This window comes from Narcine bancroftii, chromosome 1 (assembly GCF_036971445.1).
Source record: "Narcine bancroftii isolate sNarBan1 chromosome 1, sNarBan1.hap1, whole genome shotgun sequence".
Taxonomy (NCBI): Eukaryota; Metazoa; Chordata; class Chondrichthyes; order Torpediniformes; family Narcinidae; genus Narcine; species Narcine bancroftii.
This window is the reverse complement of record NC_091469.1, coordinates 132,495,619-132,508,058: the sequence shown is the minus strand read 5'-3', so window position 1 is coordinate 132,508,058 and position 12,440 is coordinate 132,495,619. Positions and strand designations below refer to the sequence as shown.

Sequence of the window (12,440 nt, the reverse complement as noted above, 5' to 3'; positions counted from 1 at the left end):
GTCCAGAGGACCCCAGAAACCAGCAGCAATAGATATGCACCACAACACAGGGTTACTTAAACAAAAGTAGTTTTTAATTATTTGAAGAAGAAAACAGAATTAAACTTTAACAAATTACTTAACCTACCTAACCTACTTAATCTCCCCTCTGATATTAAGCGCAGGTATGTGTAATGTATATTTAAGATTAGAAAAGTTCTTTGGATCACAGTCCCATCTCACTGGTTGCAGGCAATTCTTGTACTGTGCACAGAAGTTAGCATTAACAAATTTCACCAGTCTTTGGCACTTAACAGGCAAATGGTTACCACTCAGGAGGGTTCTTGCTGGTTTTCAGAGAGAGATTCCTTTTGTTCCAGGACATCCGCACCTGATTCCTTTCCAATCAGTCTTGCTGAGGAAACTTTCCCCCTCCAGGGTTCTCCAGATGATTCTTTTTCTTTCAGGTCACCTTTCAGACAGCTAGTCTTCTCCTTTAACCAGACAGCCTTACAAACGTTTGCCAGCTTTGTCCTTCTGGAACTGATTTCTGTGTCTCTCCTCTCTGTTTCACTCTCTGCCTCTCCCAGAGCAAAACTGTTGTCTCTGCCTGCAAAGATCACATGCTCTCCCAGGCAAGCTGCTGTATGTTGCTACTTTGTTGATCTGCTGCAAAAAGCACTCGGCAAAAGTCCTGCAAAAACTCTGTTTTGAAATGTGTGCATGCAAGCTGCTCCAACAAATCCTCCCAAACCACCTCCAAACACTCTGTCACATTACATAGAGATGTGGGTGCATGGAATACATGGCCAGGGCTGGTGGTAGTGGCTGGCACATGGATGAAAGAAAAATAGAAGGTTATGAGGTAGGGAGAGTTTAGTTTATTTTTTGGTAGGACCATCAAGAGTTGATGGTCCTGTACTGTGCTGTAATGTTCTATGTTCTATAAAGCTGGATGAGAAAGTAAGTTCAAAGAAACATGATTGGGGGCTTGAGGCCTAATTCCACCCTTGATACTTATGTTCTTGTATTTGGATCCCACTGTGATAATTTTACTGGTGGTAATTTAGGGAGTTAACTTGTTTAAATAATTGTCTTTATACATGTATAATATGTCTTTTCAATGTATATTATTAAAATTATCATACTAATACCAACTGTCATTAAAAATTGAATTAATTGAGGTCTTAGTTTCTTTAAAGAATATAATATAACCAATACTAACAATAGGGAACTAAACAGTTCTGGTTTTCTTTCAGTTATTGCATTGGAATTTGTCAGTGAGGGATTAGAGATTGCACTGTTGTCGGTAAGTGACATCAACTCTTTATAATCTTTTATCTTACTGGTTTGGCCTATTTTATTTAAGCCTAGCAATATATTTGGGCTGAGCACATTCCTAGGATAGGGGTAAAACACAGGATTCTGTTGACACCGTGGTTAAGTGCCTTTAAGTAGCAAAGGTAAAGATACATGACCAAGATTTCAGGGTTGAGCCCTTCATCCAGGTGTGGGGGAACATATGAGCGATGTCCGAACTAATGAAGGAGGGGGGGTGAGGGTGGGAGATGATGGGTGGGGGGAGGACTGCAGGAAGTGGGGGGAGGAGTCTAGGCTAGGTGGAAAGAGAAAGGGAATAGGAATTGGAATAACTAATGGGGAGGGGGGTGAGGGGGGAGATGATGGGTAGGGGGAGGACTGCAGGAAGTGGGAGGAGGAGTCTAGGCTAGGTGGAGAGAGTAAGGAAGTAGGAATTGGAATAACTGTTAAGGGGGGTGGGTTGGGGGGGAGGCAAGCTGATTAATGGAATACAGTGAACTCAATGTTCATGCCCTGGGATTGGAGGGTGCCCAGACAAAAAATGAGGCATTGTTCCTCCAGTCCACAGGTGGTCAGGGTGGGATAGTGTGTCAGACATGGACAGACATGTGAACTTGAGAGTGTGTCTCAGAATTGAAATGGTTGGCAATGGGGAGGTTGCTTTAGTTGCAGATGGAGAGGAGGTGCTGGGCGAAATGATCTCCTAATCGGCGACCAATCTCTCCGATGTAGAGAAGGCCACAGAGGGTGCACCGGATACAGTAAATGAATTTTTTGGAGGTACAGGTGAAGTGTTGCTTTGTTTTGGACCTCAGACTGTGGTGAAGGAGGAGGTGTGGGTGCAGGTATTACAGCACTTATGATGACAGTGGAAGGTCCCAGGTAGGGGGTGGGCAATGGGTGGGGAGGGAAGAGTGCACAAGGGAATCACAGAGGGAGTGGTCCCTATGGAAAAATGAGGTGAAGGAAAAATGTGTCTGGTGGTGGGGTCCTGTAGTAAGTGCCAGACATTCTGATGGATAATGTGTTGGATGCGGAAGCTGGTGGGGTGCAAGGTGAGGACGAGGGGGATTCCATGTTTGTTTCTAGGGGCCGGAGAGGGGAGGAACTATGGCAGATGAGCGAGGGATGGAGGAGATGTGGGTGAGGACTGAGTTAATAGTAGTGGAGGGGAAGCCACATTTGTGGAAGAAGGCAGACATCAAAGAGGCTCTGGACTGGAAGACTTCATCTTGGGAGCAGATGTGGTGGAGACAGAGAAATTGAGAGAAAGGGATGGAGTCCTTGCAGTGGACAGGGTATAAGGATGAATAGTCAAGGTAGTTGTGGGAGTTAGATGGTTGGTAATAAATATCAGTGGAGAGTCTGTCTCCTAAAATGGAGACAGAGAGATCCAGAAAGGGAGTGCGTCATCATAGATGGACCAGCTGAGTTTGAGGTTTGGGTGGAAATTGCCCACAAAAATTATGAAATTGACAAGCTCATTGCAGGCGCATGAGACCACCCCAGTGTAGTCATTGATGTACTAGGGGAAGAGTTGGGGGTATTGTCTGTGTAGGCTTGTAGCATATTTTGCTCCACAAAATCCACAAACAGGCAGGCATAGCTGGGACCCATGTGGGTACCCATGGCTACTCCTTTAATCTGGAGGTTGTGGGATGAATGAAAGGAAAAATTATTAAGGGTGAGGACAAGTTCTGCCAGGCGGAGAAGTGTGGTGGTGGAGGGTGACTGCTCAGGCCCGAGGTCCAGGAAAAAGCGAAGTGCTTTGAGGCCTTCTGTGGAAAATGGAGGTGCAAAGGGATTGGACATCCATCATGAAGATTAGGTGGTCCGGTTCAGAGAATCTGAAGTTTTGAAGGAGGTGGAGGGTATGTGAGGTGATGCAGATGTAGGTGGGGAGGGATTAAACTACGGGAGAAATGACGGAGTCAAGGTAGGATGAAATTAGTTCCATGGGGTAAGAGCAAGCAGAGTCAATGGGTTTGCCCAGATGGTTAGGTTTATGTATCTTGGGTAGAAGGTATAAACAGCCAGTGCGAGGATGGGAGACAATGAGGTTGATGGACATGGTGGGGAGGGTGAAGGTGCCCAAATCAATGAGGTGAGAGATGGTGTTGCAGACGGTGACTTGATGGGTGATGGTGGGGTCCTATGGGAGGGGTTGATAGGAGGAGGTGTCTGAGAGCTGTCGACTGGCCTCAGCAAGGTAGAGGTCAGTACACCAGATTATAACAAAACCAATGTTGTCTGCGGGTTTGATAGTGAGGTTAGGCTTGTTGTGGAGAGTGGAGGGTGGAGCATTCTGAGGAGGTGAGGTTGGAGTAGGATAGGGGGTAGTGAAGTTGAAATGGTTTGATGGCCCAGTGGCAATTGGAGATAAAAAGGTCCAGAGCGGGCAAATGGCCAGGAGGAGGTGTCCAGGAGGAGGAAGAGGTCTTGAGGCAGGAGATAGGGTCTTGGGGAGGTGTTGGAGAGTTGCGGCCAAAGTAATGGGCCTGGAGACAGAGGCGACGGAAGAAGAGTTCAGCATCTCACTGTGCATGGAATTCATTGAGGTGTGGATGGAGGGGGACGGAGGTGAGACCTCTGCTGAGGATAGAGCGCTCCACCTCCGAGAGGGGAAGGTCAGAGGGGATGGTGAAAACCAGGCAAGGGTCAGAGTGGGAGTCGGTGTGGTAGAGGGTGTTGGAGGCAAGGGGGGAAGGAAAGGGTTGGAGAGTTCTGAGGATGGAGACGGGAGGTGGGGGAGGTTGGAAGAGGGAGAAGGGTTGGGAAGGTTGGGGGGAGGGGTAGGGAAGTACGTGGGGTGAGGAGAGAGAGAGAGAGAGAGAGAGAGAGAGAGAGAGAGAGAGAGAGAGAGAGAGAGAGAGAGAGAGGGGAAAGAAGGGTAAAGGGGTAGCCCGATGGAGGGGGCCAGAAAGTGGATTGGTGGTTGGAGGGTAGGAGGAGAGGGGGCAGAGAAGGGGAGATGGGGTGGAGTAGTGGGAGGTAGGGAAGGAGGAGTGGGGGGGATAGTTGAGTGGGATCCAATAGAGAGATCAGAGCTCCAGATGCAGTCTGTGTCGGGAGCTATGTGAAACGAGTCAGCGAGGAAGACACTGGTCTTCTGCAGGTCCAGTGCTGGAGTCGGCAGTAGTGGCGTCAGGAGCTGCAGTGAGTGGAGGGTCAGAGACTGGATTGGGGAGGGCAGCGGTGGCTTGGGATCTCTGTTGGGTTGGCGACTGGGGTCCAGATACCGATAGGAGATGGCGTCTGTGGCTTCAGTGAGTAGGGTGGTGGTGTGGGTGGCCATGGCAGTGGGAGCTCCATAGTGTAGGCGGCCGAGGTCTGGGTCTAGTCGGCGGCTGCGGCAGTGGGAGCTTCGTTTTTTGGGTGGCCAAGGCCTGGGCTCAGCTCCATGGTCATGGCAGTGAGAGCTCCATGGTTGTGGCAGCTGGGGTCTGAGTCTGGATTGGTGGCCATGGTAGCTCTGGAGTCCAGGCAACTGGGGACAAGATGGGGATCCACGTGGAGGGTCGCAGAGGCTACAGTCTCCAGGGAGATGAGCTTTTGGTCCTTGATGGACGCCAGGTGAATGTGGAGCTGGTGGTTGAACGCGTGGATCCGGCGGCGGATGTAGTACAGGAGGGGGTACAGGAGGGGACTGCTGCAAGCCATGGCCAGCGAGGTCCAGAGCTGTGGTGGCAAGAGGGAGAGTTGCCACTGGTATCTACACATCAAGGTGAGAGTGGTGCATAGGAGTCATTGGGAGAAGCAGAGATAGCAGTGGTGAATGTGGTGCAAGTACCTGAGGTCCTGGTGTGGGCCAAACTGAGAGGCCTGGAATGGTAGCTGGAACCGACAAGGCACGAGCTGGCGGTGGAGACAAGTAGAGAGGAAGGGAATGTGACTGTGGAATCGAGTCTGGGTGAGTACATGGTCGTAGAGCTTGAGAACACCAGAGGTGACAAATGGGGAGCAGTGAGAGACAATCCCACAGAACTCCCTGCAGATAGCAAAGGCAAACTTCTTCAGGGTAGGCATCCCTTGGAATACCTTGTTGTTGTAGTAGGATGTCTGCCATGAATAGTGCAGGTGGCTAGACATTAGTTGGGGCTTAGGTACTACAGTATGGGGGATGAAAGAAGAAAGTCTGCAGATGCTGTGATTGTAGCCAAAGTACAGAAATGCTGGAGGAACACAGCCGGTCTCTTAGAGTTCATAGCAGGTAAAGATGTATTACTGATATTTCAGACCTGAGCCCATCCTCAAGGTATACCAAATACTTCTTTAAATGCAAACACATACTCCGCATCCAACCTCTGCAAATGTCTCACAGTTGTAAATAAGGGGCGGTACAGTTGGCGTAGCAGTTAGCACAACGCCACCACAGCACCAGTGATCGGGACTGGGGTTCGAATCCCGCGCAGTCTGTAAGGAGTTGGACATTCTCCCTGTGTCTGCGTGAGCTTTCCCCAGAGGCTCTGGTTTCCTCCCAACCATTCAAAACGTAAGTTAATTAGGTGTAAATTGGGCGGCACGGGCTTGTGGACCAAAATGGCCTGTTAACCGTGCTGTATGTCTAAAATATGTTTTAAAGGCTTCTTTGAGGTCACTTCACAACCTTCCTCTCTCAAGAGGGAAGTGCTCAGCCTTTCTTAGGGTTATGAACCCATTGTTCTGTTAGTTCCCCATGGAAATCCTTGTTGTAGTTTTTACGCTCCTTTTTTAACATCATGACAAGACCTCACAAGGTACTCCAAGAGTTTTAACCAATGTTCACTACAGTTCTTTATTTTCTAGATCCAAGAGGTTTTGATCTGCCGCTGACTTGGTATTTTTTTAACTCCAAAATTCCATTGCTACCCATTCACATAGATCCTGAGTCTCTCATATGTGACTTCCTTATTTTCTCATTAAAAGGTACCTATCCAAATTAAAAATAATATCCAAATTAAAAATAACATCCAAATTATTTCCATTTCATGTTTATTAATGACATTTGTAACATTTATTCTTTCCAATTTGACGTGATTTATAAGTTCAGCAATTATATTTTGATTCCAAATCCTAAATCTTTAAAATAAATTGAGAACAATGTCCCCACGATTGACCCCCATGGGACTCCACTTCCTTTAACTTTATCCTCTCTGAATAAGAATCCCTTTCAGTACTTCATTTCTATCTCACTGCCAGACTGCTAATCAGTGACCGCCTAACTTTACAGATTCTGATCTTATTCGCTTTCCTAACGTGTGCACGTCACTCGATATATTAATCAAATATAATACTATGGTTTGCATTTTGTGTTAGATCTTTAAAGAGATTATAGACCATGATGAAACAAGACTTGTCCTTCATTATTCTGTTCTATAGTTTCTAGGTGTTTTCATATTTTGTCTTATACCATGGATTTTTGTTAATTTTTTCCCCCTCTAACTTATGTATGTTCTGAATCCCTTCCTGTATTTGAAATTAATATTAGCCGTTCTCCAACACCACACCTTCTCACAAGATATGAAGCGTGTAATTTCTGATGTTATCTCTTTTCTGGATCCTTTTAAGTGACTGTATTCAATCCTTCCAGACTCAATATTTCATCCACTCTACATTAGTTTACTTAATAATTTCCCTTTTATTTTAATACATTTTCTGATTTCATACCCATTTGATCATAAATGAGCTCATTTTTTAATTGTTCTGCCATTTTGCCATTACTGCCTGGATTTTAATATTTTATTTTGAGAATTTTCAGTCAACTTGCTGTCAAAACGAAGAATAATCAAAAAGAAAAACATCAATATCAATAATATTAACAAAATAATATAAATATCAATCAGCTTGTCAATGTTAAAGTGAGAAAAAAGAAAAGAGTCAACATGTGATTCAATTATTATAAGGGGATGAAAAATTATAATAATATGACAAAAATGCAAATTCAACGTCCATGTTAACCAAAGGGAGAAAAAGATAATAGAAACAAGAATAAAATAAGAGAACCCTCCCACCTCCCCCCCCCCACCAAAGAAACAAGAAAAGAAGAAAAAGTAAGAAAAGAGAAAGAATAAGAAAAAGAAAAGATTGGCTTCATCAGGGATAAACCCCACTCCCATCAAGGGTTCTCACCACTGCAAGAACCGAGGGGAAGAGATATGAGGGGGGATTTGTTAAGGATTTAACCCGATGTACTTTAGGTATGAATTCCATAATCATGAAAATACATCATACCTGTTTCTGAGGTTAGAGGTGATCTTCTCCCGGGAACACAATTATACATTTCTATCTTCCAGTGGGCTAAACCTAGTTGGGAATCAGATTCCAAATAACTGTTATGCATTTCCTGGCCACTGCTAAAGCAAGCTTAACAAATTTTAATTGATATTTCGACAGCCCCATTTTATGTCTCAGGTCTTCTAAATACTCCAATAAAAACAATTCAGGTGCCTGAGGGTATCGAATTCCAGTATTTTTTTTCCCAGGAGGTTACCCAAATCTTCCCAGGAATGCTTCACTTTAGGGCATGACCAGGTTAAATGCAAAAAAGTACCTATTTCTTGACCACATCAAAAACATTGGTCTGATATTTCTGATTTCAATTTATGCAACCTATGTAGAGTGAGGTATAGCTGATGCAAGGTTATATTGCAGCAGCCGATACCTTACATTAATCATAAGTTGGACCAGCAAAATGGACCAATTTCTATGCCGAAACCTGATTCCCACCTTTGCCTTGATTTATCAAGCCTTGTTTAAGGGTTCCCACCTCAAGTAAGGAACACATTTATGAAATAATTTTTTTTGTACTCCCCTTTCGAAGCAGAGTCTCTAATGCTGGTCCTAATTTGTCGCTTAAATAAGATCTTAATTGAAGATAGCAGAAAAAAGAAGTATTCAAAACTTTATATTTATTCCTAATTTGCACAAATGTCATAAATTGTCCCTGCTCATAACAGCCTTCTCTGAGACAAAGTGTCCAGGATTTTATTATCAATCGTTAATTAACATATTTTGAGCTAGGGGTGTTTTAGGTGAAAGACCCCCCCCCTCCCCAATTTGACCATTAATTTTATTCCATATTGTAATTATATGCTTTAATAGGGGGGCTTCTTGAGTGCCAGATAATAATTTATAATTCCGTTTATATACAAGGTTTTCTGCTATCCTCTCACCTACTAGATTTCATTTTGTCTGTTGCACTCTATCTCCACCTTGTCAGTCTCAGCAAATATTTAATTACGTTTTTTGATTGTTTAATTTCATGGCAGCCCCTTTCCCTTTCTAATTATTTTGGAGACTCATTTTCCTTGCTTGAAGATCACTCCACTGATTGCCATTGGTCTTTATTTAATAAACTAAGAAGTCACCTTTCTATGATACTGATTTAGTTTTACTTCTCCATAATCACAGCCTGCATACTGGACATGTTCAACAGCGACGGTATTTTGCACGTTCAGATTTCTTTTGTATTCTCATTTTCTAACTGCCCTCAGCTCATTGTTTTTTTTTCCCTCCTAACTGCACACAATAATACACTGATCAAATGACTCTAAAAAATATTCACATGACAAACCTGGCCTCACTCTTTGCCCTATTCATCCTTGCCCTTAAAATTAACTTGTCTTTCTCTTTCTCAGACCAAATGAAAGGTTTTAACCTGAACCATTCACTCATTTTCTCTTTCTACAGGTGTTACCTGACAAGTTGAGTATTTCCAGGATTTTCTTTTTTTATTTCAGCATTAACTGTAACTTTATTTTTAACTGATATTTATCTCTGACACTACAGAAGGTTGTCTCCACCATTAACAACTAAACAACAACTAAAATAGAATACCTAATTAAATTAAAAAGAGATTAAAACAAAATCACAGTCACCTTTTTTGTGCAGAATGGCTGTAAATATTTATTATCTATCCAGTTTTTGTATTTATTGTAAAAACACTAAATGCTGGAGAAGCTCAGCTCAGTACCTTATGTAGCAAAGATAAAGATACATAATCAACATTTCAGGCTTAAGCCCGTCATCGAGGTATGAAAAAATGTAGGCAGGCGCCCAAACATAATGGTGGGATGTGGGGTGGAGCAGAGGGAGGAGCTCAGTCCGAAAGGCAGGAGGCAATAGGTGGAGGAGGGAGGAAGGGCACACCAGCAAGCAGGGGGAGGAGGGATGGCTCTGTGTATGGAGAGGGTGGGGGGGAGGAGATGAGAGCTGGAATAATGATGACAGGGAAGGCAGGGGGAAACGGAGAGCAGGTTAGCAGACACTGGAGAAGTCGATGTTAATGCCATCCGGTTGGAGAGTGCCCAGATGGAAAATCAGGTGTTGCTCCTCCAATTTACGAGTGGTCTTGGTGGGACAGTACATAAGGCCGTGGACCTTTTTACCATTTATACTCATGTAAATGTTGAATTTTCTAGACTATTTTTCAATGTTATTTTATGGGGTCGACTATTAAATGGATATTACTTTTGAGAGGCTGAAATTGAAACTAGAATCCATAATCCCATCAGTAGCAGAAGTCCAAATGGTCTCTAAATGAATAAAGAACAAAATACAATGAATTAAATTAAATGATACAGAACCTACAGATCAAAACACACATTCTACCATGTAACAAAATCCATAGAGTAAAAAATGTAAGTCTGCAGACACCATGAGTGAAGTAAAAACACAAGGGGAAGAAAGGGGGACTTCAAAGGAAAAGATAGAAGTTGAGTAGGGAGAGGTGGGAGGGAATAGGGAAGGGTAATGAGTGATACTGGGAGGGAGGGTGGGGAATGAGCCTGTGGGATCCAACAGCAGAAGTGTCCTAGGTGAAAGCTTTGCAGAGGCTGAGGTTGGTGTAGGAACTGATGAGGGAATTGGCGTGGATGCTGAAACGGGGGTAGTTGGGACCAGGTAAGTATCTGAGTCGTCGAAGGCATCGGGCCTCTGGTCTGCGGGCAGCCAGGGCCAAGGTGAGAGTATGCGACTAAAGCATCAGAAGGTCCAGCTTGCGGGCGGTCAGGGCCAAGTCATGAGTCTGCGACTGAAGCATTAGGAGCTCTGGCTTGTGAGCAGCCAGGGCCAAGGTGAGAGAATAGGGTTGACTTTTACATGAGATACATGGAAAATTCCAGATTTTTGGCCAAAAGTAGGGAGTTAACTTTTATATGAGATCGACTTTTATATGAGTATATACAGTAATTCAATTAAGTACACCATTCTAGTTGTTTTTTTTTCGCTTGTTTAGTAGCTTTTTTAAGCGAAAGCACAGTAATAAGTCACTCTGGCCCATGAGCCCGTGCCACCCAAATACACCAATTAACCTCTAAAACTGTACGTTCTTTTGGAATGTGGGAGGAAATCTGAGCCCACGGGGAAAACCCACGCAGAGACAGGCAGAATGTACAAACTCTTTACAGACAGTGCCGATTCAACCCTGGTCACCGGTGCTGTAATAGCATTGCACTAAAAATGCCACCTGTTTTTTTCTTTCACTAAGTATTGATACAACTGCAGCAAATAAGAATTTTGGTGCATCTGTTCATTGAATAATTTGCATAGCAATAAACTCAATATTATTAGAATGTTTTTTAATTAGAAAAGGAGTGGCCACTTTGTCCCTCAACCCTACTCCATTATTTTGTGAGACCGTTATTGTTCTGATTCTAACCTCAACTTTGCTATCCTTAGTCCCTCATTTTTACCTTTCCAATTTCTAACAAAGCTTATCCCAGGTCATTTACTGAGTCCTCTCCTGTTCTGTTTTTATTTTGTGTTGTTCCATTCTTGTAGTTCTTCCCCTGCCATCATACTTTTATATTGGAACCATAAAATGCTATAGCACAGAAATAGACCCTTCAGCCCATCTAGTCTGTGTTGAACTATTATTCAACCGAGGACCATTTATCTGCCCTTCCATATCCACCCCATCCTGTACCCATCCAATTGTTTTTCTTTAAAGATAGAGCCCGCCTTCACCAGTTCAACCGGCAGCTCGTTTCACACTTTCACTGCTCTGTCCATGAAAAAGTTCGCCCTAATGTTCTCTTTAAATGTTTCACCTTTCATCCTTACCCATCTACCCAGGTTCTTGCCTCACCTGACCTCAATGGAAAAGGTCTGCTTGCATTTATCCTGTCTGTACCCGTCATAATTTTGTATGCCTCCATCAAATCTCCTCATCTCTTGAACTCCAGGGAATAAAGTCCTATACTGTTTAACCTTTCCCTGTAACTCAGTTATATTAGTCACCATTGCATGTATAAAGCTTTAACTGTAACAAACTGAATGCACCCATTTTATTTATTTACAACATTTTCATATTTCTCTTATGTTTAGGCCACTGACTGACATTGGAAAGAACGGCGCTGTCACATTCCACATTGCAGAAGTCACTTTTTTAGTGCCAGGGGAATCACTCATCAACAAAACTGCAACAGAACCTTTTTACATTCAAACATCTTTCAACAGCAACTATATGTGGGAAGGCAGTCTCCGGTGGGTAACATCAAACTCAGTATTGTTAATGAATGACTCACAAAGGGTTCAATTTCAATTAGTGTTTGAATGTTAGCCTCTGTCTCAATGCTACTTGGATTGAACACCCACTAAGAATAAAGTAAGATATACACCACAATCCCTTGAATCCCGAACCTATGGGGATCACGGATGCCAGATACACAAATTTTTTCCACTTGACTGAGACACACTCTAACTAAAACACCTGTATTTGAATACACAGTTGAAAAGACAAAAGACAGTGTAAAGTGTAAAGCAATCTTTTTTTGAAAATTTTATTTATGAATTTTACCAAATATATATAAAACAAAGTACATAAAAAACTAAACCCCTTCTCCCCCCCTCTCCCCACCCCATCCCCCCCCATCAGAGCAAAATACATATTTCGAGCAATTAATGGTTGCTGTGTGCTGTGTCAACCATTTACATCATTAAAAAAACATTTACCTTACATGCAAACCCATATGCTTCAAATATAAAGTCCACGTTTTAACAAAAAAGAACTATGATCTCGTAAATTATGTTATCTTTCTAAATAGAGACACGATTATAATTCATTATGCCATCTTTGTATATTCAATTCAACATCATTCTTACACGTAATAGCAGTACATTTCCTAGCTACAGCCAGCCCCAGGCATATAAATGTAATTCGG

At 43.2% G+C, this 12,440-nt stretch overlaps 1 protein-coding gene across 1 annotated transcript in view; it reads left to right on the top strand.

Moving 5' to 3' along the window:
* The window catches only part of LOC138751475 (cadherin-related family member 2-like), a 195,237-nt gene that overhangs the window by 113,800 nt on the left and 68,997 nt on the right, over positions 1-12,440 (top strand). The window contains 2 exon segments of the mRNA XM_069913802.1: positions 1,239-1,284; positions 11,605-11,763. Coding sequence (XP_069769903.1) covers positions 1,239-1,284; positions 11,605-11,763 — 205 coding nt within the window.